This window comes from Lepidochelys kempii, chromosome 2, assembly GCF_965140265.1.
Source record: "Lepidochelys kempii isolate rLepKem1 chromosome 2, rLepKem1.hap2, whole genome shotgun sequence".
NCBI classification, from domain to species: domain Eukaryota; kingdom Metazoa; phylum Chordata; order Testudines; family Cheloniidae; genus Lepidochelys; species Lepidochelys kempii.
The window spans coordinates 3,352,927-3,380,641 of NC_133257.1; the positions used below are offsets into that span (position 1 = coordinate 3,352,927).

Below are 27,715 nucleotides of genomic sequence, written 5' to 3' on the forward strand. Positions count from 1 at the left end.
GATGGATCTAGACTGTTCTCAGTGGTAACAGATGACAGAACGAGGAGTAATGGTCTCAAGTTGCAGTGGGGGACGTTTAGGTTGGATATTAGGAAAAACTTTTTCACTAGGAGGGTGGTGAAGCAGTGGAATGCGTTACCTAGGGAGGTGGTGGAATCTCCATCCTTAGAGGTTTTTAAGGTCAGGCTTGACAACGCCCTGGCTGGGATGATTTCGTTGGGGATTGGTCCTGCTTTGAGCAGGGGGTTGGACTAGATGACCTCCTGAGGTCCCTTCCAACCCTGATATTCTATGGGCAATTTTCAAACACCAGACACAACGGCTGCCTCTCCCCGTCCCCTGAGGTACCCATCGCGCCTCGCCAAGTTTGTGAGAAGGAGAACAGATACAGCAGCAAGGCCTGGCCTGACCTATAATGGAAGACAGGGTCAGCCCTACCGGATCAGGCCACGTCCCAGCCAGCCCCGCCATGATCAGTCTGCTCTGCCACCAGCACAAGACGTTGCACAAAGGCAAACAAGCCCACACTATCCCGGCCAGAAGCCCCGTCCTGCCCACAGAGCTGAGGGGAGGAAGAATCCTTTCCAGATCGCCACGCCAGGAAGCGGCATGAGCCTCACCTTCCTCTCGGATGTCCAGGGATTCCACCGTATGCTGCACGGGGATGGCACGCTCATGTTTGTAACACACGCGCTGCTGCCCACTCATCCTGTCATCCCGACATGCCTGCTCCTTACCGGCTCCCACGAGCTCCATCAGCTCAGCGTCCAACACCTCGCCCCCCTGCAGGGAAACAACGCCGAGCCCTTCTCAGGCAGGAGGTACCAGAGGTGAGCAGCTGGGGCTGGAGGCCTCCTTCCTCCCTCAGAGCCCACACATGACAAGCTCCCAAACAAGGTGCCCCACCTGGCTGGGACATGGGCTGCAGCTCTGCCCCAACCCACTTCTAACCAGGTTCAGATGGACCCTTGATTTTAAGCTGAACGGGCAGCCTGACTTGCCCCTTGATCTCCAGAAAAGGTGCAGCCCAGGGGAGCTGCCCTACCGCTGCCCCATGTACAATCCCAGGCCTGCGTGTCTACATGATCCCAATGCATAGGGTGACCAAATGTCCCGTTTTTATAGGGACAGTCCTGTTTTTTGGGACTTTTTCTTATATAGGTGCCTATTACCCCCCACCCCCTGTCCGTTTTTTCACAGTTGCTATCTGGTCACCCTACTGATGTATCGTCTCCAGGGGCCAGAGAGAAGGTTACTCTCTGAACCTGCCATCAGACAAATGGTAAGGGGGCAGGCCAATCAGATCAAGATGGAGCATGGCATGCTGGGACCTGTAGGCCCCACAGACTGCACTGCTGTATTAAAGGAGAGAGGGCAGTCCAGGCCCTGCGTTGGCCACCCTGGCGCTCAGGGCTCGTTCCTCACCCTGCTGAGGTCCTGTTGTTTGCGGTGAAGCTCCAGGCACTTACAGCGAGAGAAAACCTTCTGCACTAGCTTCTTAATGGTGAAAAAATCCACGGTGTCAGCGTAGATGTGTCGCCTGAGCTCATGCAGATCCCCGCCCTGGGGAGGACAAGGAGCCGGGGAACGTGGGGTGAACAGTGAGACACACACAAAGGTGAGAGAGCAGCCCCTGCCACGCACGCTGAGCCTGGAGCTTCCCAGCTGCTGGTGGGGAAAATGAGGCCGAGAATTGATGCCTGCTTGGGACTCGCTGAGACGGAGGCTGGGCAGCGAGGAACAAGGCAGTAGGACGTTTCCCTGTCAGTCCTTGTGGTGGGAGGGAAGAATCTGGATCTGGGGCAGGTTTCCTCCTCGCTCTGGACTCAGTGCTGGTCCAAGCCTGTGACTGGCTCCATCAGCGCAGGGCTTCAGGGCCAAGGATTGGTTGTGCCAATCCTTGAGCACCCTATAAGCCCTAGAGAGCCCCGGCTATTGGATTCATTGGGGGCACGAGAGCCATTCACCTTCCTATAATGGCTGCAGCATCCAGCTACTCAGCAGACTAAGCAGGGGCGTCAGTCAGGCTGGGATTTCGACTGGCTGCAGCAGAGGTGGCTGGTGGGGTGCCCTGGCTCTTGGCTTAGCCCCCACCCCTCCGGCAGCAATTACCTCCGGATCCAAGAAGAGATGGCAGTGCGCTGGCTTCCCGTCCCGTCCCGCCCGCCCAATCTCCTGCACGTAGCTCTCAAAGTTCTTGGGCATGTTGTAGTGCACGATCCCACGCACGTCGGACTTGTCTAGCCCCATGCCAAAGGCCACCGTGGCCACCACGATCCGCAGCTGGCCGCACATGAAGTTGTTCTGGACCCGGCGGCGCTCGGTGGCACACATGCCACCGTGGTAGGAATCGGCGACCCACTTCAGAGGGCACCGGATGCTTTTCTTAGCTACGCCACAGACATGGAGAGAGAAGAGAGACCACCACTGAATGATCATTAGCACCGATATTGGGCTTCTCATTCTCAGAGAACCCTGCAAGCGGTCACTAATTCATCAGAGGTGGAAACGAGCAACAGACAAAGCATTTAGGAAACACACCCCCCCGGTTAGTCGCCCCCTCGCTGGGTAGCAGCGACATCATCTGCTCCAGATCAGCAGGTGACCAATTCCCATTCGTTCTCCCGAGAGGGTTTCTAAGATGGAGCTTTAAGCCTCAATTTTAAGCGATTCAGTCTTTGCTCCTCATTTACGGTCTGTAGCTGAGATTTGGGTGTGGCTGAGCCAGAGCTCCCGGCTGCAGGGGTGGGATTGGTTCAAGCTGCAGCCAAGGAACAGAGTCAAAAGCCTGAGCAGGCCAACAGGCCAGCTAGCAGGAGTCCTTGGACAAAGCGCCCTTCCTGACATCACTCACGTGGCATCCCCTGAGGTGGTTTAGCCCTTCCGGCCACCACACCCCGCCATGTTTGCTACGATGGTCTGTAACGGGGGAAGCAAAGCCCATGCATCTGAAGCTCACAGAAGGCATTTCCCTGCCCCGCCAGGATGGGTGCTTGGTATGGGGGAGGGGAAGTGAACTTCTCCTTCCTCTGAAGAAGTGTCAGGTATTTGCACTGTCAGAGGCTCGCTGCTGGACTGAAGGGCCCAGTGGTCTGAGCCAGCATGGAAAGCCCTGTGTGTCTTCGACTACTCCCTCCAGACGGCAATTCCATCCCTAACACGCTGCGTCCCAGTGGCCTCTGCTCCAGTGTACATCCGTTCACAGATGCCCAAGGCTGGTGCACAGTCTAATCTCAGGGGAGGGGCTGGATCGTGCTTCGCTCTTGGTGCTGCAGGAAAGCCCAGCACTATCGTCTTACCCTTTTCTTACCCTTGGCTTTCTTCCTCTTCCCAGCACTATCGTCATGGTGCTGCTCCTCAGCAGTCATGGACTCCCTGAGCGTCACGCCCTGGAGGCGCGTGCGGATCAGTGCCGCAATCCGGGCTGTCTCCTCTCGCCGTGTGCAGTAAACAATGACCGAGTCCAGGCCCCCAAACCTCTCTCCCTGCAGCAACGAGACCAGGGCCTGGAACCAGACAAGGAGAGAATGAGTCGCTTCTCTACAGATGCTTCACTCTCGAGGAGCTTCTCAAGGCAACTCACTCCTCTCACAGGGCCAGAAAAGCCCACACCTGAGCTTACGAGCCCCCCAAAGGCAGGAACACTGACCTGCTCCCATAGACAACTCCCCAACCCACTCCTGGTGAATTCCACTCCCTGCACAGCATAGAACGAATACGTGGGGATCCCAGAGAAAGCATGGCACCCCAACAGATCCCAAAGCGAGGCTAAGAGACACATGGATCATTTCATGCACCCTCAGAGAGCAGCCACTTGTGGAGGAGACATGCACGGCAGCCGTCTAACAGCTCCCAAGAACGCTACGCAACCACTGAGGTCAGAAAGGGATTAATCCTGTACTGAGCTGAAACCACAGGGGGAATTTAACTTGATCCCCGGAGCTTGGATTTAGAGAGATGGCAGAAAGCTTCTCTAGTCCTTCAACGACCATGCGAGTCTCTTCCAAGTTCCCGGAAAGCCCTGCTCCCCCTCCCTACCTGATCCTTGTCCCTGTCCGTCGAGACCGAAAGGTGCAGGTTTGGGGGAACAGCAGCAGAGCGCACGGCTATCCCTTCCTCCTCCTGGATACCCAAGTGATGGGCCACATCCTGCGCTGTGGCTAGCGTGGCCGTGGCCGTAAGGCCCAGAAGGCAGCGCACCCCTAGGCGATCCCGAAGAACCTGCAGGGAGAAGAGCCGTCACTCCCTAACGCCAGGGGCTGGCATTTCCCGGCCGAGAGACAGTGGTGTGCTACACGTGGGGTACAGCTCTCTGGAGAATCCCAATCCCCCCCACACCCCAACATCACACCACAGCTCAGGGCAGGAAGCGAGGACGGTGCCTCAAGAGGCAAGTGGAACACAGGGGGTCAGAATGCAGTTACCCAGGAGGGAATTAGCAGCCAGGAGTTTGGTCTGACAGCTCATCCTAGAGACTACGACCCTAGAACCCCTTTCCCGGCACCACGTCTCATTGCTGCTGCTAACACAGAGACAGCAGGCGTGTGAGTCTTTATAGCCCTGGCCATCTCCCCGCAGGCAGACATGTCACGCCACGCTGGTGCCAGGGAGCTCTGGCCAGATTCCCCCCCCCCCACCCCGTACCTTACAGAGCCGCAGGTAGCATGGGCGGAAGTTGTGGGACCACTCGGAGACACAGTGTGCTTCATCGATACAGGCAAACGCCACGGGGGGGAGCTGGTCGGCAGAGGGGAGACAGCTAGATCCCGCCCTGCCTCCGCCCACCAGGGCCTCTGGGGAGAGCAACAGCACATGCACCTTCCCTCCCTTCACCTGCAAACACGCACAGCATCAGGAAGGAGGGGTTACCCCCGTAAGAATTACACATACCCAGCCCTGCCCCCAGAAACACACACACTGGGGGGTGGGGGGGGGAGAGAAAGGAGGGGATCTGGGTGGCCCATGGGATTGGATAAATCTCAGCCCCTCCAACCCAGCCCTCCTGGGGGCCAGAAGGTCTTTCCCATCCACTGGCTGCTCGGTGTGAGAGGAGCTGGGCGCTCTCAGCTCAGATGCCTGCACCTCAAAAGACACCAACACAATTAGTACCAACTGGTCACTGTAATGGCCTCTTCAGGTTCTCCCGGCCCTCCCACTCCCCATCCCTACTGACGTGGGGTGGGAGGCGTGCAGGGTACCTGTTCTCCACAGCTGCCCATCCAGCTCCCCTCACCAGCCAGAAATGCATGCCCAATCAGCACTCATCAGAACAGCCCCAGGGCTGTCTACACACGCTCCGGAACATGGTCAGGTGTGTATTTAAATCGGAATCGCTCCATATGTGGCCAAGCACTGCCCTAGGGCGAGCCCAACCCTGACAGCAGTGGGTATTTCCCACCAGTTCCCATTAGCCGGCACACGAGTGGTCTCTGCCCCATCAGTTAGACCAGATCCACACCCAGCGTCTCAGAGCAGCACTCCTTAGGAAGGGACAGGGCGCCGCACGTAGCAGGCCTGCACCCCAAGCCAAGTGACAATGCCCTGGGCTCCTTATACCCTTCCGAGGAGGGTGGGCAGCCAGTCCAGGATCTGAGAGCAGGCTCAGATTCGCAGCTCCTACGGGAGGGTCCCCTCACCCCAGGCAACTCACCCTTTCTATAGCAGCCTCTCGCTGGCTCTTCGACATGTTGGAGTGAATGCAGACTGCCTTCAGGTGAGGGGGAAGCCCTGAAACCTGGGAATGAAGTGCATTACACGCACACATCAATGGACAGGGCTCCTCCAGGGACAGAGCTCCTCCGCCACTCAGTCTGGGGGCCTGGCTACAGAATCAATATCCAGCAGCCCAGGGCTCCATTGCAATCCTTGTCAGAGGCTTCCAAGATGTCCTGCCTGGCACATCAGAAAGAACAGGGCCCTGAGCAGAGCGGAGAATTCCCAGCAACCCCCTGGAAACAGGAGGGATCTGGAGATGGGAAATATTTATCCCCAAAAGTACCACCCCTGGGGGGTGAAGGGCCCCAACAGCAGAGTGTAAAAAGAGAGAGTAAAAGGGGGATGAGGGAGTGGATGAAGAAAGGACAGAATCGGGCCCAATCCGGCTTTTACTCAAGTCAATGATCCGGCTTCTACTCAAGTCAGTTGGGCCCCGAGTGCTTCCCCTGAAGGGACAGGGGCGAGGGAGAAGGCCCAAGGGAAGGAGCCCCAGTGCAGCCAGGCTGCGATCAAAGCCACGTCCCATTTACCTGGTCATCCATCAGCGACACGAGTGGGGAGATCACCAGGGTGATGCACTTGGACCGCTTGCCATACAAGAACGCAGGGAGCTGGTAGCACAGCGACTTCCCCATCCCCGTCGACAGGACGACCAGCGTGGACAGACCTGGCTCAGAAACAGCAGCAGCAGAGTCAGCGGCCACGATCCTTGGAATCCCCCGGAGGAGTCAGCGTGGGAAGGGGGCAGAGAGATGTGGTGGGCGCTGGTGCCTTCCCCCGCAGCCCTGGCTCATTTCAGCACTGGCGGTCTGGGGGGAAGTGCTCTCGGGGCTAAACCCTCATTAGGCAAGTGTTGCTGGCCCCAGCCCTCCGGTGCCATGAATGACCGTTCCTGAGTGGGTGGGGATGGGCAGGAAGGATCTACTTCAGGATAAGACAGACAGGTTACCTGAGAGAATCCTCATGACAGCCACCTCCTGGCCCGGGCGGAAGGCACTGTATCCCAGCTCAGACAGAGCTCGAAACACCTCCTGTGGAGTCTCTGCACAGCACGGAGACACACATGCAGTCAGGAAAGGGCCCGCAGTGGAGTTCAAGGCCCTGCCAGTTGCAAAGCCCAAGGGAGGACTAGGCCAACGGTGCACACAGGCAAGGAGCTGCTAGCACAGAGAATGGGGGAATGGTGTCAAGTCTCCTGGGTTCTAGTTGAGCTTTGGGAAGGCAGGTAGACTAGTGGTTACAGGAAGGGGAACTGGGAGTCAGGACTCCTGGGTTCTATTTCTAGCTCTGGGAGCGACGCCTGGTCTATTGCTTAAAATGGGACGACGAGTCCGATTTTATTCCCAGCCAAAGCCGTTCTCCCGAAGGGGAGCAGAGGCATGAGCAGAATGCAAAGGCCCCTCATTGTCATGCGCCCACGTTCCCCTCCAAAGCGGCAGTGCCCTTCCTAGAGAGACCTGCAGCACCAGGGGCCCTGGGAGAGCAACCTGCTCAGTGCAGAATGCAGATTCCACACCACGGGGCTGGTGCCTGTGGCAAAGCAATGCAGGTTTGTCTGCCCAGCTGCACGAGCAAGGCCCAGTGCATCCAACACGAGTCCAGCACATACTCACCATAATCCCGTTCCCTAGCACGGCTGCCTTTCACGGCTCTTACCTCGCACCTTCCCATCCTGCCCCAGCCCATAGAGAGGCTCCATTGGTGGGGGTGGAGCAGGTGGCTCATACACAGGCCTCTGCATGTGCAGGTCGAACTCCCCCTCGCCAGCTCTCTCGGGCCCGGCTTGGCCGCTTCTGCTCTCAGCTGGGGATGGAAAGGAACAAGCCAATGGAACCCAGGCTAGGTTTATACGGCACTTGGCTGAGAGGAGATCCAAGGTGCTGGCGACTCCACCTGTGGCTCTTTCCCCGGGGTCAGTACAGACCCAGTGCCGGACAAGCGGCTTGCACTCACACTAGCTACAGCCCAGAGGTTCTGACCCCTTCTGGTCGTTAAAGACTCTCCATGAGTTGGGATATTAACCCCAGCGTCCTGGTCAAATACAAACCTAGGGAATTATCTTCTACCTCCTTCAATTCCCTCGGTGGTTTTAACTAGATGCAGGATTCTCCTTCACTTCCTGTCCTAGCCTGCTGAGTGGTATGGCTGTGTGCTGGTAAACAGCTGTTATGTTCCACCCCAGAGGGGGATGCAAGGATTCCCCTCTGCGTCTCTCTGACACTCAGTGTTTGCAGGGCACTTTATGTAGCGCCTTTGATCCAGAGATCCTAAACATTTGTCATCACCACCCTCCTGGTCAGGCCTCAGCCCAGGGCAGGGATAGACAGAGCACATGGTTCTAGTGAGCAACCTGCTCCTGGCCAGAGATGAGCCACTTCCATCTTCGCTCACCATGTTAGGCCCTGCCGCTGCGTTTGATACCACTGATCACCAGATACACCTGTCTGGCCTCCAAAAGGCTGCAGGGGTGACTAGAAACACCCCAACCTGGCTCAGGCCCCTCCTCTCCAACCAACTCCAGAGAGTCGTTGTGGGTCTCCACTCCAAAGCCCTCGCCCCCTAAGTCCCCCAAGGCTCATCCTCATCCCCATGTTATTCAGCACCTGTAGGGAGCCAGGGAGACGGCCAGGGCTAACGGCCAGCAGGACACAGATGACACCCAGCTCTGCTGACCTTGCACCCAACCAAGACTGAAGGGCCTTGTAGGAAGTAGGACAGAGCTTCCGAAATTTTCCTCCGTGGCATCCCTCACTGTTGGGGGCATTTGCCTTCAGACTGAGTCAGCCTCAGGGTCATTTAGGTCTCCTCCACGCTGTTGGATACTCAGACAGCCATGGAGACATACTTCCATCTGCAGTCAGGCAGAAGTCTGCGCCCCCTTCTCTAGCCTAGAGCTGGCCATCCAGCGATTCATGGCCTGGCTTGATGATTGCAACCCAAATCTAGGAAGGAAACCACAAAGCCTGAAAAGGCTCAGATGGGTACAGAATGCAACAGTCTCTCTGTGGCCGCACAGGTCACCATGAACACATCTCTCTGGCATTGCACTCTGCACTGGCTCCCCACAGAACCCAAGAGATTTGCCTATGCCATCCAAGAGATAACTCTCCCTCAGCAACTGTGGCCTCCACCAACAGCTCCGCCCCACTGGGGCAACAGAACTACCAGCCACTGGAGAGTCTCAGGAGTGCAGGAGGCAGAACTTTCCTGGGAGCTGGGCCTAGACTGGAACTGGCTTCCTCAGGAGATATGAGACCAGGGCTTCACCACACTCAGGACTCAGTGAGAGACTCATTGCTTCAGTGTAGCTTTCCTGTAACAATGTCTTGACATACATACAGCATAGCCACACATGCAAACATATACCACCAAAGACAAAGAAAACCTATAAAGCAATCGAGCTGTTTCCTCTACAGTCTGGGATGGAAAACATGAAAGAGACTTCTTCTTTTCCATTCTTTGGGAGGCCTTTAGTGGTGGGAGTTATAAGCACCTGGATGGACAGAGACAATCCTCTTTCATGCTCTGTTGTAAAGAACTCTTACAGCAAGGTCTTTTGCATTCAGAATTAATGAGAGCTCCCCCTCTGGGCTGCCAGCCACTCAGATAACAATAACCCAGTCTGTATTGTGGCTAGAAGTTATGCTTGGACTTAAGCATCAGCAAATTCTAAAACCACAGGGGCATCATCACATGCTGAAACTTCATCACACGGAGCATATCAGCTCCAATACAAACACCACAGCTTTTGTGTAGAGGGAAAGGGGGATGCTTTTGTTGTCTGTGTGATGCACTTTGCTAAGAGCTGGCCGTATGCAGAGAAGGGCCTTTTGTTCTCAGAGCTGCTGCAAGAAAGTTCGAAGGAGACACACACAGAGCACTCTCCTGGAGACTCTGCTGTTATTCTTCCTTGCTTTCTTTCATCTACAAGACAAGTCAGCCTAGACATTCGTGCAGGGTTTGCTCTTTGGAAGCCAAACAAGAGTGAGTTGAACAGGGCTATGGCACCCTTTAGTGGGCAGGATGGAGTAATTAACACTTTACAAATCAAATGGGTCTTGCGGGAGATACAAACTGCACCCCACGTCTAAGCAGAGACAGGATGGAAGTGACTGCAGCTTCCTTAAGCTGCTGAGCCTAGCACTAGCTGCAGTACGGAGCTAGATCAATGTGCGAAGCAGGCTGCACAGCAGGGGTGAAGAGAAGGAGTGATGGTAACAGAGCAGGAGCTAGCTTCAAGGGATGTTCTCAGCTGCTGAGGCCCACTGCAGACAGAAGAGGGGCGCACCAACATTCTTCTGCCTCGTCTCTCCCCTCTAGCTCGGACCATTTCGTATTGATTGGTGTATTGGCACAGCACCAGGGGCCACAGGCACTGATCAGAACCCCGCTGCGCGAAGCGCTCTACAAACACATGTACTGGATTCGGATGAGCTAGCGTTACAATACGTACAAGAGTCCCGCTGTCTGAGAGCCAAGCCCTGGCAGGACCCCCACTGAGGATTTTGGCTGATGGCTCACCCTAGGGTCTTCAAAATTTCATTGCACTGAGAAGGGAGCAGATCCAGGCATCTGCTTCCTCACAAGCACATAGCAGAAAGGCCCAGTCCAGGACTAGAAAGAGTTAGAGAGAAAAACCCTTTGTTTTTGTAGGGTTGCAACCATGTTTGTTTGCTCCTCCAAAATACTTTGCAGTCTAGTTCAATTAAAAAAAGAGAGACCGCAAAGTTTACCAGCAGGTGACAGTCCAGACTGCTGTTATTTCCACAAAAGGTCACATTTTCACCCATCCAGGACTGTGCTCCTTTTAACATGCACCCTTCTAAGCTCCCATCTCAGCTTTCCTTCTACAGATGCACCTACAAAACTGTATACAAGTACTTAACCTTCCAGCTAGTCACGGATAGCGCTGCTACTCCACGACCAGCCTCTAGGAGCCACTGGAGAGCAAGGCAGACGTGCCCCCGCCATTAAGCGAAGCCAGCCCTCCTGACTTACCCAGGGAGCAAACCAAGGAACAATTAACATCTGCGCCATTAGAGTCTCACCTGAGATCTTGCTGTAAGCCGTGTTAGTCATCCGGGCCACTTCTTCCAGAGTGGGCAATGGCGTCTCCTCTTCAATAGCTTCGCTGTTTTCCTCCAGCTGTGGGTCAACAGCTGGAGCTAGCCCTGCAAGGCAGGAAGAGTCTCACTCCTACAGGGGTGGCAGTCATGGGAGGGAAGGGATTCTGAAGGCCAGGGCCTCTCTGTCCCAGCATGTAAATTTGCCAGCCCTGAACAGACGCAGCACTTAGAGCCAACTGCGTACCCATTGCAAAGCAACACTCAGTAGCCTGATTGCTACATGCAACACATTTCACACCAATGCTTTAAAGAAACAAAACTGATACATGTCCTAATGGAGGCATAGGTCATCGCTGGTCATTGTGTTTGTCACTTGGGAACTGGCCCAAGGTCCAGGATCTGCTATATTCAATCCTACACTAATGGCTAGACTACAGGACCAAAGCAAGTTTTAAGCTGCTTATGGCTGATCAGGTTGTGGGACATCATAAGAACAGCCATACTGGGTCAGACCAAAGGTCCAGCTATCCCAGTATCCTGTCTTCTGACAGTGGTCAATGCCAGGTGCCCCAGAGGGAATGAACAGAAAAGGGAATCATCAAGTTATCCATCCCCTGTCGCCCATTCCCAGCTTCTGGCAAACAGAGGCTAGGGACACCATCCTTGCCCATCCTGGCTAATAGCCATTGACGGACCTATCCTCCATGAACTTATCTAGTTCTTTTTTGAACCCTGTTATAGTCTTGGCCTTCACAACATCCTCTGGCAAGGAGTTCCACAGGTTGACTCTGTGTTGTGTGAAAAAAAATACTTCCTTTTGTTTGTTTTAAACCTGCTGCCTATTAATTTCATTGAGTGGCCCCTGGTTCTTGTGTTATGAAAAGGAGTAAATAACACTTCCTTCTTTACTTTCTCCACATCAGTTATGATTTTATAGACTATCATATCTCCTCTTAGCCGTCTCTTTTCCAAGCTGAAATGCCCCAGTTTTATTAATCTCTCCTCATACGGAAGCCATTCCATACCCCTAATCATTTTTGTTGCCCTTTTCTGAACCTTTTCCAAGTCCAGTATATCTTTTTTGAGATGGGGTCACCACATCTGTACGCAGTATTCAAGATGTGGGCGAACCATGGATCTATATAGCAGCAATAGGATATTTTCCTGTCTTATTATCTATCCCTTTCTTAATGATTCCCAACAGTCTGTTCCCTTTTTTGACTGCCGCTGCACATTGAGTGGATGTTTTCAGAGAACTATCCACAGTGACTCCAACATTTCTTTCTTGAGTGGTAACAGCTAATTTAGACCCCATCATTTTATATGTATAGTTGGAATTATGTTTTCCAATGTGCATTACTTTGCATTTATCAACACTGAATTTCATCTGCCATTTTGTTGCCCAGTCACCCAGTTTTGAGAGATCCTTTTGTAGCTCTTCGCAGTCTGTCTGCGACTTAACTATCTTGAGTAGTTTTGTATCATCAGCAAATTTTGCCATCTCACTATTTACCCCCTTTTCCAGATCATTTATGAACATGTTAAATAGGACTGGGTCCAGTACAGACCCCTGGGGGACACCACTATTTACTTCTTTCCATTCTGAAAACTGACCATTTATTCCTACCCTTTGTTTCCTATCTTTTAACCAGTTACCAATCCATGAGAGAACCTTCCCTCTTATCCCACGACAGCTTACTTTGCTTAAGAGCCTTTGGGAAGGGACCTTTTCAAAAGCTTTCTGAAAATCTAAATACACTATGCCCACTGCATCCCCCTTGTCCACATGCTTGTTGACCCCCTCAGAGAATTCTAGTAGACTGGTGAGGCACGATTTCTCTTTACAACCACCATGTTGACTCTTCCCCAACATATTATGTTCATCTGTGTGTCTGACAATTTTGTTCTTTATTATAGTTTTCAAACAGTTTGCCCAGTACTGAAGTCAAGTTTACCGGCCTGTAATTGCCGGGGTCTCCCCTGGAGCCCTTTTTAAAAACTGATGTCACATTAGCTATCCTCCAGTCATTTGGTACAGAAGCTGATTTAAATGATAGATTACAGACTAGTTAGTAGTCCTGCAATTTCACATTTGTGTTCCTTCAGAACTCTTGCGTGAATACCATCTGGTCCTTGCGACTTATTACTGTTTAGTTTTTCAATTTGTTCCAAATTCTCCTCTAATGACACCTCAATCTGGGGCAGTTCCTCAGATTTGTCACCTAAAAGCAATGGCTCAGGTTTGGGAATCTCCCTCACATCCTCCACCATGAAGACCGATGCAAAGAATTCATTTAGTTTCTCCACAACGGCCTTATTGTCCTTGAGTGCTCCTTTAGTATCTAGATCATCCACTGGCCCCTCTGGTTGTTGAGCAGGCTTCCTGCTTGTGATGTACTTAAAAATGTTTTTGCTGTTACTTTTTGAGTCTTTGGCTAGCTGTTCTTCAAATTCTTTTTTGGCCTTCCTCATTATATTTTTACACTTCATTTGCCAGAGTTTATGCTTCATTCTATTTTCCTCACTAGGATTTAACTTCCACTTTTTAAAGGATGCCTTTTTGCCTCTCACTGCTTCTTTTCCTTTCTTGTTTAGCCACGGTGGCTCTTTTTTGGTTCTCTATGTTTTTTATAATTTGGGGTATACATTTAAGTTGAGCCTCTATTATGGTGTTTTTAAAAAGTTTCCATGCAGCTTGCAAGGATTTCACTTTTTGTGCTGTACCTTTTAATTTCTGTTTAACTAACCTCCTCATTTTTGTGTAGTTCACCCTTCTGAAATTAAATGCTACAGTGTTGGGCCGCTGTGGTGTTTTCCCCGCCACAGGGATATTAAATTTAATTGTATCATGGTCACTATTACCAAGGGGTCCAGCTAGATTCACCTCTTGGACCTGATCCTGTGCTCCACTTAGATCAAGAATTGACTCTCCTCTTGTGGCTACCAGGACTAGCTGCTCCAAGAAGCAGTCATTTAAGGTGTCAAGAAACTTTTTCTCTGCATCCCGTCCTGAGGTGACATGTACCCAGTCAATATGGGGATAGTTGAAATCCTCCATTATTATTGAGTTTTTTATTTTCATAGCCTCTCTAATCTCCCTGAGCATTTCGCAGTCACTATCACCATTCTGATCAGGTGGTCTGTAATATATCCCTAGTGCTATATTCTTATTTTTCAAGAATGGAATTACTATCCATAGAGATTCTATGGTACAGTTTGGTTCATTTAAGATTTTTACTTGATTTGACTCTACGCTTTCTTTCACATATAGTGCCCCTCCCATACCAGCATAACCTGTTCTATCCTTCCAATATATTTTGTACCCTGGTATTACTGCGTCCAATTGATTATCCTCATTCCACCAAGTTTCTGTGATGCCTATTATCTCAATATCCCCATTTAATACAAGGCACTCTAGTTCACCCATCTTAGTATTTAGACTTCTAGCGCTGGTATAGAAGCACATTAAGAACTTGTCACTTTTTAGCTGTCTGCCATTACATGATGTAATTGAATGGGACTTTTTTTCATTTGACTGTTTCTCATCAGATCCTACCTGTATTTTATCATTTTCCATCCTCTCCTCCTTACTAGGGCATAAAGAATCTCCATTAATAGATCCTCCCCGAAGGTATGTCCAAACCACATGCACCTCTGCACCTGTTGGCTTTTCCCCCAGCCCTTAGTTTAAAAATTGTTCTACAACCTTGTTAATTTTAAGCACCAGCAATCTGGTTCCATTTTGGTTTAGGTGGAGCCCATCGTTCCTGTATAGGCTCCCCCTTTCCCAAAAGTTTCCCCAGTTCCTTATAAATCTGAACCCCTCCTCTCTACACCATCATCTCACCCATGCATTGAGACCCTGCAGCTCTGCCTGTCTAACTGGCCCTGCACGTGGAACTGGGAGAATCTCAGAGAATGCTACCATGGAGGTCCTGGACTTCAACCTCTTACCTAGCATCCTAAATTTGGCCTCCAGGATCTCTCTCCTATCCTTCCCTATGTCACTGGTTCTTATATGTACCACGACCAGCAGCTCCTCCCCAGCACTACACATAAACCTATCTAGATGTCTCGAGAGATCCGCAACCTTCACACCAGGCAGGCAAGTCACCGTGCAGGTCTCCCGGTCCTCGCAAACCCAGCTATCTATGTTTCTAATGATCGAATCGCCCATTACTAATACCAGTCTCTGCCTAATAACTGGAGTTCCCTCCCCTGGAGAGGTATCCTCAGTGCGAGAGGATACCACGGCATCATCTGGAAGGAGGGTCTCAACTATGGGGTCATTTCATAGAATATCAGGGTTGGAAGGGACCTCAGGTCGTCATCTAGTCCAATGTTCTCCTTCCCTGAGGCTTTCATCCTCCTCAACAGCACACAGGCTGTCAGACCAGGGGTGGGACCGTTCTACTCTGTCCCAGAAAGTCTCATCTATGTACCTCTCTGTCTCCCTTAGCTCCTCCAGCTCAGCCACCCTGGCCTCCAAAGCCCGAACACTGTCTCTGAGGGCCAGGAGCTCCTTGCCCCAAATGCACACACACATCTAGCTGAACTGGAGGGAAAAAGGCAAAATTGGACCGAGACCATGAAATGATTAATAAGATCCAATATCTAGCTCTCTGCAAGCTGGTGGCCTGGACAAACCCTTTCAGGACGAGTCACTTTTTTTGGGAACACTGGAATTGCCAGACTGGATCAGACCCAAAGTATCCAGTCTCTGACCAGCATCAGATGCTTCAGAGGAAGGTGTAAGAACCCTGCAGTAGATGTGGGATAATCTGCCCCTACATTAGCTCTCATCCTGGTCTCTAGTAGTTAGAGATTGGCTTAAACCCTGAAGCGGGAGGTTTGATGTCCCTTCCAGTACTTCTTTTACATGAACTACTCTAACTCTGGATTCTCTGGTTATCCATAGGCATTCCAATCCCTTTTTCAGTCTTGCTAGGTTCTTGTCCACAATGACATCCTGTGGCAGTGAGTTCCACAATCTAGTTACATGTTTTCTGTAAACTTATTTCCTTTGATCAGTTTCCCACTTTTCAATGTCACTGAGTGTCCCCTTGTTCCTGTGCTGTGAGACAGGGAGAGCAGAAGCTCTCGATCTCCTTCTCTCGGCCATTCATTGGGTTATAGACTTTTAACATGTCCATTTTTCTCTTCTCCGAGGTAACAATCTTAATCTTTTCAGTCTCTTCCTCTGAGAGGTTTCCCGCAAAGGCCATGTCCTGAAACCAGCAGGAGGGGAGAGGAGAGATTCCCATTGTTACTCCTCTTTCTTGATGCTTGGCATTGGCAAAGTTCCCTATTGCCTCTAGCAAGCCACAGTCTTTATTGTCCTACACTCCTGGGGGCTCTCTGTATTCATTAGATCTTGTGTTGCATTCGTATTCATTGCTGCACAGCTAACATTTATCTCATGCTGCTGCTGTAATTTATCCAGCATTAAAAGGTAAAGTGGGTTGAACTTTATAACCTAACCTGTTCGTGCAATTAAGTAAAATCTGGGAACACGCCCTGCCATGCATCCAGCTGACCCGTGGCCACATGTCAACCTCCCAAAATATTACTATTGCCAAGCATGACTGTCCCGAGCACAGTGTCCTTGTTTATGCAGCAGCTCCCGACACCAGTGCGGGTATCTGTGATGTGGGCTGTTGCTTTTTCAGGTTGGCCCAGCTGGCCGGGGGAGGTAGAAAGCCTTACCTCTGCCCTTACACTCCGAGGCCCAGTGCCCCGTTCCGCCGCATCTGAAGCAGGTATCTGAGCCCCTGTCGAAGCATTTGCCACCTCCTCCAAACCATTCGCCTTTCTTCTGCCACTTCTGCTTCCACACCTGTAAAGGGACCAGCAGGCCTAAGGCAGGGCCTTGCTTGTAAACCAAAAAAGCCCCACCAGAAACAGCCAGATTAGGGACATAGGAACCTCCTACATCTCCACACCCCATCAGTGATCACTCCTGGGAAATGCACCACCTCTGGGGGTGGCAGTCAGCAGGTATACAACAGTGCACAGCAACACTGCACAACTGTTAGGCCAGGAAGCAAAACAAAGGAGAATTCTGAATTCATTTGAAACTGCAGATGATGGGAGGCTAGAAATGACTTTCGCTGGAAACTGGCCTTTTGGTAGCTCACTTAGCAAACATGCTGGAAAGGGACTCCTTGTTCTCACCACTGGGATGAAGAAGCCTTAAAACCGTCTGCATTTTCCTCAGTTAAGTTAGACTGTAAGGTCTCTGGGGCAGGAACTGCCTGTTGCTCTGAGTTCCATGGAATCCAAGACCAGCAGGGACCATTGCAATCATCTAGTCTGACCTCCTGTGTCACACCTGCCCCAAAATAATTTCTAGAGCGGATCTTTTAGAAAAACATCCAAGGTTGATTTAAAAAGGGTCAGTGATGGAGAATCCACCACAACCCTCGATAAATTGTTCCAATGGTTAACTACCTTCACTGTTAAAAATTTACGCCTTATCCCCAGTCTGAGTAGTCTAGCTTCAACTTCCAACTTTTCGCTGCTAGACTGAAGAGCCCATTATCACATGTGTGTTCCCCGTGTAGGTACTTATAGACTACAATCAAGTCACCCCTTAACCTTCTTTTTGGTAAGCTAAGTAGACTGAGGGTATGTCTACACAGCACAGAAAAACCCACGGCCGGCCTATGCCAACCGACTCGGGCTTGCAGGGCGCAGGCTGTGGGGCTGTTTCATTGCCGAGTAGATTTCTGGGCTTGGGCTGGAACCCGGGCTCTAGGACTCTGCAGGGCAGGAAGAGCAGCCCTAGAAAGCAGCATCCCCTCTCTACAGTGCCATTATCTCTAGCCTATATGTACCCAGGATCTGTAGGGTTTGAAGGGCACACGCCCTGCCTCCTCCATGGCGTCCAGCCCCAAAGCAGCATTCACAGCATTTTCTTTGCCCTCGGTCTCCCTTCGCTGCAGGACTTGGGGTGGGGGGAGGGGTGGTGTCTATTTGAACACTAGGAGTCAGTGATCTAAAGAGATCCAAACCCCAGGGGACAGCCAGGCAGGGAACAGTGGCTCAAAACACAAGAGAGGTTTATTTCTAAGAAAGTTTCAAAATACAACCAAGCCTTCCTGCACATTTCTGTGATGTTTCCCGTCAACTGGAACATGCCACCTCAGGCTCTGAGGTCTGAAATAAACAAAATCAGAAAATCTCCTGATTTTGTTTGATTCTGTAAGAATTTTCTTTCCAAAGCCTCTCCTAGCAGCAGTTGCCGTCCTCACCTGTCCTTGAAGCTACTCAGATGCGATACAAGGTCAATCATCATCCAGAGTTAACCCAGGGATCAGCACTTCCACATAAACTGTTTTGAGAAGCAACCGATAAGCCAGATATTTTTATACTGCTTGGTCCCTTTCCCTGTGGATCACCTGTTTGCAGAGGTGCTGTGTAAACATACCAAGCTTTAAAAATAAAGAGGCTTTTCTTTGAGCTAAAATAAAAACGTATTTCTTCCCCCTGTTCCCCACTTGAAATGCTTTCTCTCTCTCATTCCCACAGCGGTCCCCTGTGCATCCCAGCAAATCTTCGCTAGAAGGCTAATAATATATTTCGGTAGCACCTCTCTTTGGAGAAGGCTCCTATGGGGTACTGCAAATTGTGTTAAAATTACAAGCTATCACTCTAAGTTTGCAAGGGGTTTCCAGGTCCTGCTGGCAGATTAGGGGACTCTGTAGGGAAGTGTGAAACCTGGGCCTTAAGCATTCAGTCTGCTGCAGACATCCAGTCTAGAGTAAGGTGGGGTGAGTTGTGCTTTGCTGCCCTAGGGAGCAGCCTGCTTTGTTTTGCTCTGTTTGTGATTCTTGCATGTTAGAATTCAGAATTCTGGGAAATAGAAGTATTATGTTGCAACCTTCCAGCAAAAGTATTTTGTGTTTTTATCTAAACTTCTCTGTGCATATGCCATGAACATAGCAGCTCCAAAGTATTTTACCCACAGCACCTATTAAATACACAAACTACGTTTATGTTGCACAGTTAAAATTAAAAATGAGGTGGGAAAAGCAAGTGTTATAGTTGCCACAGTAACTAACAACTACACCACACACCTTGTACAGTATGTGGCCTATGTAACCGAATGCACCCCTGTATTCACACCCTACATGCTACTGTAATAATCTTTGTACAAAATACATCTTGTGAAGTATCATTTGAAAACTAACTACTCACTGGTTAATAATATCACTATAAAATGTATGTGGCAACATTACATGTAAAGCTATGAATTCCCCATGTGATGTTCTTAGCACATGTTCAAACCCACATAGCCCTGACTAGGCAGAAGTTGTTAAACAGCGTTGTCCTAAACCAGTGGTCTCCAACCTTTTTATGCCCAAGCTCACTTTTTGAATCTAAGGGCAACCCAGAATCTACTCCGACTCTTCCATCTCCCCCTCTCTCTGTCACTCACTCTCCCCCACCCCCACTCACTTTCACCAGGCTGGGGTAGGGGGTTGGGATTCGGGAGGGGGTGCGGGCTCTAGGCTGGGGACGAGGGGTTCACAGTGTAGGAGAGGGCTCTGGGCTGAGCCTGGGGCAGGGGGTTAGGGTGCAGGAAGCGTGCAAGCTCTAGGAGGGAGTTTGTGTGCAGGAGGGGGCTCCGGGCTGGGGCAGAGTGTTGGGGTGCAGGAGGGGGTTTGGGGTGCTGGCTCTGGGAGGGGGGTCAGGGCTGGGACTTGGGGTGCAGGAACGGGTTTGGGGTGCTGGCTCTGGGAGGGGGCTCAGGGCTGGGGTACAGCCTCCCGCCAGGCAACACTTACCTCCACTGTCCTAAACAAAGAAATGTGTGTTTACCTCAATTTACATATAAGTAGTAAACAGGCTCCCTGAGGCAGCAAGGCGGGTAAACCAGTTCCTCAAAGAGGAAGGACAAGCCCAGGCCTCTACCCTGGTGTCATCATGGTTAACTGGTGATCCCCAGTCACATGGCCATTCTTTGGCAACGAAATGGGGCAGGAGCAGATCAATCTGCATTTTAGCAAACAACCACATGGAACCTCTTTCACCACGAGACCCATGGCTCTGTTCTCACAGCTGCAAGGAACTTTATCTAGAGGTAGCCCTGAAGAAGATGCATTTCAAAGGGTGACTGGACTACAAAAGTGAGGGGCAAAAACACCCAAGGTTCTCTCTCTACCTCTCTCTCTTTTACTTAAGATGACAAAAAAAACCAGCCCTTTGACTTTGGAGGAGTTCCTGACCTGACAGTTTGGCCAGCAACATTGCTGGGAACCCATGGTAAGGATTTTACCTTGAACCAAGTCTAGTTTGTTAAGTTTTAGCTGCTAGAAAGCATTTTATCTTTATTTCTTGTGTAACTATTTCTGGCTTTAATGCCTTATGCTTGGACTCGCTTAAAGTCTCTTTGTGTTTAAATGAACTTGTTTTATTTTCTAATCAAAAACTAATCCAGTGTTGTGTTTAAACTGAACCGTTTGCTACTTCAACTGGAGTTACGCAAATGGTTGTATATTGACCCCTCAATGGACCTGTAATATCTGAGCTGTCCAGGAGAGGGGTGGACAGTGCAGAATATGTCTTGAGGAAAATTCGGGACTGGGAGTGTGTCGAGGTCACCCTGCCAGTAGTAACCAAGGCTGGTGGAAGCCAGGGTGTGACTGCTGTGTTGCTGTTGGGGTCAGAGCTGTGGCTATTCACAGACATTCAAGGCGTCACCTACATGCTGGCAGGCTGCTTGTGAATGGCTCAGGTTGGGGGCTACTACAGTAAAGCATTGTAAGGCACCTAGGGTTGCAGGGCAGACAGTGACACAACCCCTCACTGGAGAACTGTTTCCAGTAACACCCCTTTCAAAAAAAATGGTTGACGGGAAATTGCTCAAAACAAAAATGATCTTTGGGCAGAGACCAGGAATGCAGTTTCACCCTAAAATGTGAACCTTTCAGAAAAGCCTGTGAAAACGGGACTATAACTGAAGAGATTGTGGGTCAGTGATAGCACTCGCTACCAAGCAGAGCTACAAGACAGGAATCCTTTCACATGTGCAGCAATCTCTGCAGCTAAATGCAGTGGTACTTAACCCAGCAACATTACACAATTTAGGACAGGAAGGGAAGTCAACTGTATCCAATTCAAGCTGTGTGGACTGGAGGGGGATTAAAGGAGGCAGAATGCAGCTGCCCATGGTAGAACTTGGCTGGAACATAAGGGTTAATTCCACTGCTCTTGCAAGAAATGCCTTGGGAGCTTTGACCTCATCTGATCAGTACCTCTGTTTAACATCTTATCTGAGCAGGCTGGAATTCGCCACATTATACAAATATTCATCATCTACAAACAAAATCTGTGCTGTTGAATTCCCCGTTATTTAACAATTCTTTGCTTGGCAGCGAGATTAAGCCAGTGCCATTCGCCTGTGGATCATCAGATCAGCGAAGCACTGAAGTGTTGCCACGATGTTAATGGAAGGCTGTTTCTCCTACTGGATTCCAGTACACTGGGCATGTTTTGCTGAGAGAGTGATTCTCTAAACTAAACCAAAACTAATTCTACAGCATGCCCCGCGGCCGATGGTGCTAAGAATCTCACTCGGGGCTCTCGCGTGGCCTTTGGAAAGGAGGAACTGGACAGATTTTAAAGAACCCAAAAGGAGCATCCTGCCTGGTCAGTTCTCTGTGCTCTATCATTGCCTTAGGCATGTTAGACGGAATGGCATATTCTACAGCACAGGCCTCAACACTTCAAAGGGATCCTGTCAATGTCAGAAGGTCAGCAGCATACTCCTGCCTGAAAGCCTGCTGCAGGCTGTGGTTGCAAGCAACACTGCAGGCCCTGATCCGACAAGTTACTCCCCACGGACAGACCCTGGCACTCACTGACATCAGTGGGGCTCTGCCTGGGTGCAGGGTTCTGCCCTCAGAGTAACTACCAGGATCAGGGCCTAAGATCCCTATAAGTTTGAGATCAGAGAGCAAAAATGATTCTCTTCTTCCCCTCCATTCATTTACCACATGCAACTGACAGCACTTTGTCCAGTCAGTCTCGCCATTCTTCAGCCCCACTGCCCAGTCAGTCACCGTTTCCCAGTCATATGGCTCTTTCATGTAACAACAGGGAGAGGAAACGTTTAAAAAAGAAGAAAGGAATTTTTTGACTGTAAAGCCACAGAAGGTTTCAGGGGCCAGGGCAGAACCTGAAACTGCTTTAAACTTACTTGAAAAAGTGACTAGATTTCAAGCTTGTTGAGTCCCTTAATAAAAAAGGCAAAACCTAGCAAGCAAACGGGTATAAATACCTAGCTCCATCAGAAATAGGGTCTGCAGCACAGAATGAAACATTCAGAACTGCTCACAGCCTATGCTGCAGGAGGGCGGGGATTGGGAAGGAGAGGTTAGCAGCATGGAAACACAGGAAAATGGGAAATGAGGGCTGTTGCTCTTTTATAAAGGGGGGTCCTCCCCTTAATTAGCACTCGCCAAGCAATTGGTCATCTCACCTGCTTGCGAAGGTGATGTCCTCTCAACGCGTAACCTTTAACATGAGATTTCTTCTTCAGGTTGAGTCTGACAAAGTTGCCATCTTTCTTTACAGGGGCCCTGGAAAAGCAAGTCCAGATGGTAGAGTCAGGTAGCGTGTATGTTACCCATGAAGATGCACTGGATTGTATTCTTGCTGCAGTGAAAGCTGGACAGCATCAAGGAAGGCAACATGGAGCAATGGTGAGAGATGGGGATAGGTCTAGTTTCATTTTCCCAAGCAGACCGAAATGCAAGTAGTAAAGCTGCATCACTGGTGAAATGAACACCAGGCTGCTCTTCCCCAGCACCTCCCATCCAAGGATTTCAAAGTGCTGCAGAAACGATTAATCTTCACAACCCCCCACGACATAGATATCATCATCCCCATTTTACAGAGGGGGAAACTGAGGCATGGAGAAGCTAATGACCACATTTTCAAATCTTGCTTTTCTCATTTTGGGGGCCCTGATTTTGGAGAGGCCACCTTGAGACAAAAAGAAAAGGAGTACTTGTGGCACCTTAGAGACTAACCAATTTATTTGAGCATAAGCTTTCGTGGGCTATAGCCCACTTCATCGGATGCATAGAATGGAACATATAGTAAGATAGTAAGATAGATAGATAGATAGATAGATATACACATACAGATAAGTTGAAAGTTACCATACAAACTGTAAAGGAGTACTTGTGGCACCTTAGAGACTAACCAATTTATTTGAGCATGAGCTTTCTATCTATCTATCTTACTATATGTTCCATTCTGTGCATCCAATGAAGTGGGCTATAGCCCACGAAAGCTTATGCTCAAATAAATTGGTTAGTCGCTAAGGTGCCACAAGTACTCCTTTTCTTTTTGCAAATACAGACTAACACGGCTGTTACTCTGACACCTTGAGACACTTTGGCTTGACTAGCAGAGGGGTTAAGCACCCACAACTCTAATCAAAGCCAATGAGTGTTTGTGAAAAAACGGGCGCAAGGGGTCTCATGTTGGGCACCAAAAATTAGTGGAGACTTCGGACAGCGTTGGCTTAAGCGTGGCCCAAAGTTACACGCTCCGTCTGTGGGAGAGCCAGGAATGGAACCGAGATGCCCTGACTCCAAGTCCCATGCTTTCCACATGAGACTACCCAAGAGAAGGGCCAGATTCTGCCACTCTCTCACACACACTGAAGATGACCTTATTCTGAGAACAACCCCATTGATTTGGGTGGGGGTGGAGAGCTGGGGAAAAAATCTGTCCCCAAGCTATATTTTTAAAGCAATGTTTAAAGAACCCAATACATTCTTAGTAACATAGGGAGGGAGATATTCTGAAACAGTCAGTACTGATCGCTACTCTTCCCCTCAAGGCTCCAGAGCTAGTTTAGAACCCCTGGAGTCACTGCGAAAGGAGCCGGCAGCTCAGCTTTTACTTGTGCTTACTTCGATAAATGCTCTGGATACAGATCCTCTTTCTCTGTCAATATTTAATGTGCCATCTGCCTCAAAACGGGATGTGGAGGTGCTTTGACAAGTAGATTGGAAAGTCATCTAGCTTTCTTGCAGCATCTCCACTGGGCTAGCTTGTACTGCCCACTACACTGGGCTGGGTTTTAATAGTTTATTTTCCCCTACACTGCTTGCAATCTCCATTTTGGGGCTTGAAAAAGCCCCCTCTCATCCTAAACCTCCCCTGCTCCCAATTTGCATTTGGCAACTCCCCTGCTCAGCTTCCTTCCCTGCCCTGGTTTGGATTTATTTCTCCTGTTACATCAGCATCACCCCTGCTATCAGCAGCTGGAGGGTTTAGTCACCTGCTCATTGCAGAGAGCCAGACTCTCCTCTCAGCTACACCAGATCAAACTCTGCTCCCCCATAGCAATTCTCAGCTGGTATACGGTGTCTCAATGACCAGAGCCAACTGTCACAGTCAGAGCAGCCTCTAAACTGCTCCAATTTATGCCAGGGCCAGCTTGAGAATTGAGGCACTTTCACTGGTTCCTGGACTGCTTCTCTCATCTGCAGAACCAAGTGCATCTTCGCACAGGAGAGGATCTGGCCCATAGTTAAATAAATATCAACCTTGCTCACTCCAGAAGTGCTGGCAGGAAGCAGGCTACATTAGAGCACGAGGATGCTCATTCAGTATTGAAGTCAACTGGGAAAGCACTTGCACCTTGGAACGCCAGCTTAGGCCAGTTTCAGCGCACGTTTCAGATGTTGTTCAGGTCCGAGCAGGTTTGAACCTAACCCGTTTATTTTACTGCCAGGTGGTTTCCAGGAACTGCAGATGACACTGCAAGAGCTGCCCATCTTACACACCTGGGAGATGGTGAGCTCTAAATCCCTGGCCACTTGGGTCAACAGGGAGCATTGTATGGTGGGACCCTTAGGCTCCAAGGGCTGCCTCTCTATACTTAAGACAAGGACAACTTCTGGCTACATCATACAACCCTGTGGGCTGCACGTTGGCCACCCCAGCTGTATTCCCAACCCCAAGGCTGAGCCACCAGAAGAGACCAAACCCACCTGCAGATGCTGGCTCTGCTGCTCCATTTGTGCTTCCCCTCCCCTTCGACTTCTCCAAGGAGGTTTTCAGAGAGCATTGGCACATCCCTTCCCTTCTCCTCTTTAACCTCCACAGGCTCCCCATCCTCTTCCAAGTTGCTTTCGCCTGGCTTTGGCTCACAGATGGCCCCTCTCACTTTCTTCTTCATGGAGACGGGGTTGTTTCTGGCTGATGCATTCGTCCGCCTGCGCTTTGGCACCACAGCACCATCATCTTTGCTGGCTGTGGCAGTTCGCTGCCTCTTTTTATTGGTCACTTTGACCTTCTCGGGTTGACTGGGCCCGTCCCCTGTTCTACAAGAGGCTTCTCCCTCCCCTCCTGAAGTGTTACCAAGCTTTTCCTGCTCTGCTCCCTGATGGGCATCCTTGGGGAGATTCTTAGGTTTACTGACACGTTCTTTGGCAATGCTGATTTCAGTAGCACCAAGCGTTGAGTCCATCCTGCCGTTCCCTTGGGTTTCACTAGTACCCTGCTCATCCTTCACAGCCACCCTGTACTTATCTCCACCACCTTTAATTAGATCATCCCCCTCCAGGGCAGCTCCTTGCCGGTTTCTCCTAGAAGGATCCCGGTGTTTCTGCAGCTTCCAGCTCCCCAGGGGGCAGTTTCCAAGAGGTGGAACATTCTCGCTTTCCAGGGACTGAGCCCTAACTCCAGTGGTTTGGTTCAGGGAATGGTCATGCAGACATCGGTCAACATTCGCCTGCAGGGCAGGGCCTGCTTTTGTCTGGTCTTTGTTCCTGCCATTTGAGGTAGAAGCACTTTCCTCTCTTGGTCTCTCCCCTGCTTTCTCCCTGATGCCCTGACACCTGTCCAGCCAGCCAGGATCCAGGGAGCCCAGTCTCTGGGCCACCGTCTGCTTCAATTGCTGGAATTTATTTACCTCAGGGCTCGGTTTCAGCCCTCCAGAGAGGATGGTGGGGGCCAGCCCCAGTATCGATGGTGGGAGGAGGAGGTCTCCTAGCTCATTAGGATCAGAGTTAGTAACGCAGTCTTTGTCGCTTTTCAGTGATGGTATCTGTGGGGGCTTTGGAGATGCACCCTGGTTGCTGTTGTCCGAGCTCTTCTCCAACAGGAGCACAGCTGGCTTCCCTCGGGGAGTCAAGGACTTCCTCAAAGTTATAGGACGCTCCTGCAATCGGAATTAAACAGCAGTAAGTTTTCAGCATTCCCAGTCCCAGTCTAGGCCCTACACTGCTCCTCTCCATGCCACCCCTATGCACAGACACCCTTGGAATCCTGCTTCCCCAGGCCCTTTCCCTGCCCAAATCCAAGTTGCTCCTACAGAATCACTTCTTCCAGGATGTCCACAACAAGGGACACAAACCAACAGCTAAAAAGCAGCTCCAAAGCATTCCTTCCTCTGGGCTTCCAGGTGCCTCCATCAGCTCTGCCAGCTCTTCAGGGCAAAGACTGGCTTCACTGCACAGCCTCCAGTGCAGCGTCAGCACATATATAACTTAGAGCAAGCCCCAAAGAAAACATTAGCTCTTTAGAATCATAGAATATCAGGGTTGGAAGGGACCCCAGAAGGTCATCTAGTCCAACCCCCTGCTCGAAGCAGGACCAATTCCCAGTTAAATCATCCCAGCCAGGGCTTTGTCAAGCCTGACCTTAAAAACCTCTAAGGAAGGAGATTCTACCACCTCCCTAGGTAACGCATTCCAGTGTTTCACCACCCTCTTAGTGAAAAAGTTTTTCCTAATATCCAATCTAAACCTCCCCCACTGCAACTTGAGACCATTACTCCTCGTTCTGTCATCTGCTACCATTGAGAACAGTCTAGAGCCATCCTCTTTGGAACCCCCTTTCAGGTAGTTGAAAGCAGCTATCAAATCCCCCCTCATTCTTCTCTTCTGCAGGCTAAACAATCCCAGCTCCCTCAGCCTCTCCTCATAACTCATGTGTTCCAGACCCCTAATCATTTTTGTTGCCCTTCGCTGGACTCTCTCCAATTTATCCACATCCTTCTTGAAGTGTGGGGCCCAAAACTGCACACAGTACTCCAGATGAGGCCTCACCAATGTCGAATAGAGGGGAACGATCACGTCCCTCGATCTGCTCGCTATGCCCCTACTTATACATCCCAAAATGCCATTGGCCTTCTTGGCAACAAGGGCACACTGCTGACTCATATCCAGCTTCTCGTCCACTGTCACCCCTAGGTCCTTTTCTGCAGAACTGCTGCCTAGCCATTCGGTCCCTAGTCTGTAGCTGTGCATTGGGTTCTTCCGTCCTAAGTGCAGGACCCTGCACTTATCCTTATTGAACCTCATCAGATTCCTTTTGGCCCAATCTTCCAATTGGTCTAGGTCCTTCTGTATCCTATCCCTCCCCTCCAGCGTATCTACCACTCCTCCCAGTTTAGTATCATCCGCAAATTTGCTGAGAGTGCAATCCACACCATCCTCCAGATCATTTATGAAGATAAATGATCTTTAAAAACCAAAGAAGAGCCAGTCATGCTAGCGTCACAGCTACTCTGGGCAGCAGTTCTTTGGTGCGCCAAGGGCTTCCAAACAGGTTCCATTTGCTTTCACGCATCAACTCTCGACACACATCTTCTGCCCACACTAAAGGGAAGATGCGAGAACAAAGACACTTTTGATGGACGCCTCCCTCTGATAAGAATGAGCGACACTTTTAGAGTGCCCCAAAGGATGCGAAGGGCCACATTCAACTGGCCTCACTCGTGATGCAGCATGAGTGCAAGATCCAGCAGAATTTGGCCCAGATAACAAGCTATGTGCAGAGGGATCGCTTCAACAATCACTGAAATGCAGCCACCTCTGGAGTGGAACATGACAGCTGTTTTAAACTGCTCAAAAGCTTTGGGACAGGAAGTGAGGAATATGGCATCCAACAGAACCTGCTGG

At 50.4% G+C, this 27,715-nt stretch overlaps 1 protein-coding gene across 1 annotated transcript in view; it reads right to left on the reverse strand.

Annotated features, from left to right (window-relative positions):
- RECQL4 (RecQ like helicase 4) overlaps positions 1-27,715 on the reverse strand; it is a 45,067-nt gene that overhangs the window by 8,990 nt on the left and 8,362 nt on the right. The window contains exons 6-19 of the mRNA XM_073329918.1: positions 24,800-25,971; positions 22,267-22,366; positions 16,488-16,617; positions 10,764-10,886; positions 7,372-7,518; positions 6,665-6,757; positions 6,246-6,382; positions 5,651-5,734; positions 4,645-4,833; positions 4,039-4,221; positions 3,311-3,506; positions 2,113-2,390; positions 1,426-1,563; positions 621-783 (exon numbers count right to left, since the gene is read on the reverse strand). Coding sequence (XP_073186019.1) covers positions 621-783; positions 1,426-1,563; positions 2,113-2,390; positions 3,311-3,506; positions 4,039-4,221; positions 4,645-4,833; positions 5,651-5,734; positions 6,246-6,382; positions 6,665-6,757; positions 7,372-7,518; positions 10,764-10,886; positions 16,488-16,617; positions 22,267-22,366; positions 24,800-25,971 — 3,133 coding nt within the window. The remainder of the gene's footprint in view (positions 1-620; positions 784-1,425; positions 1,564-2,112; positions 2,391-3,310; positions 3,507-4,038; positions 4,222-4,644; positions 4,834-5,650; positions 5,735-6,245; positions 6,383-6,664; positions 6,758-7,371; positions 7,519-10,763; positions 10,887-16,487; positions 16,618-22,266; positions 22,367-24,799; positions 25,972-27,715) is intronic.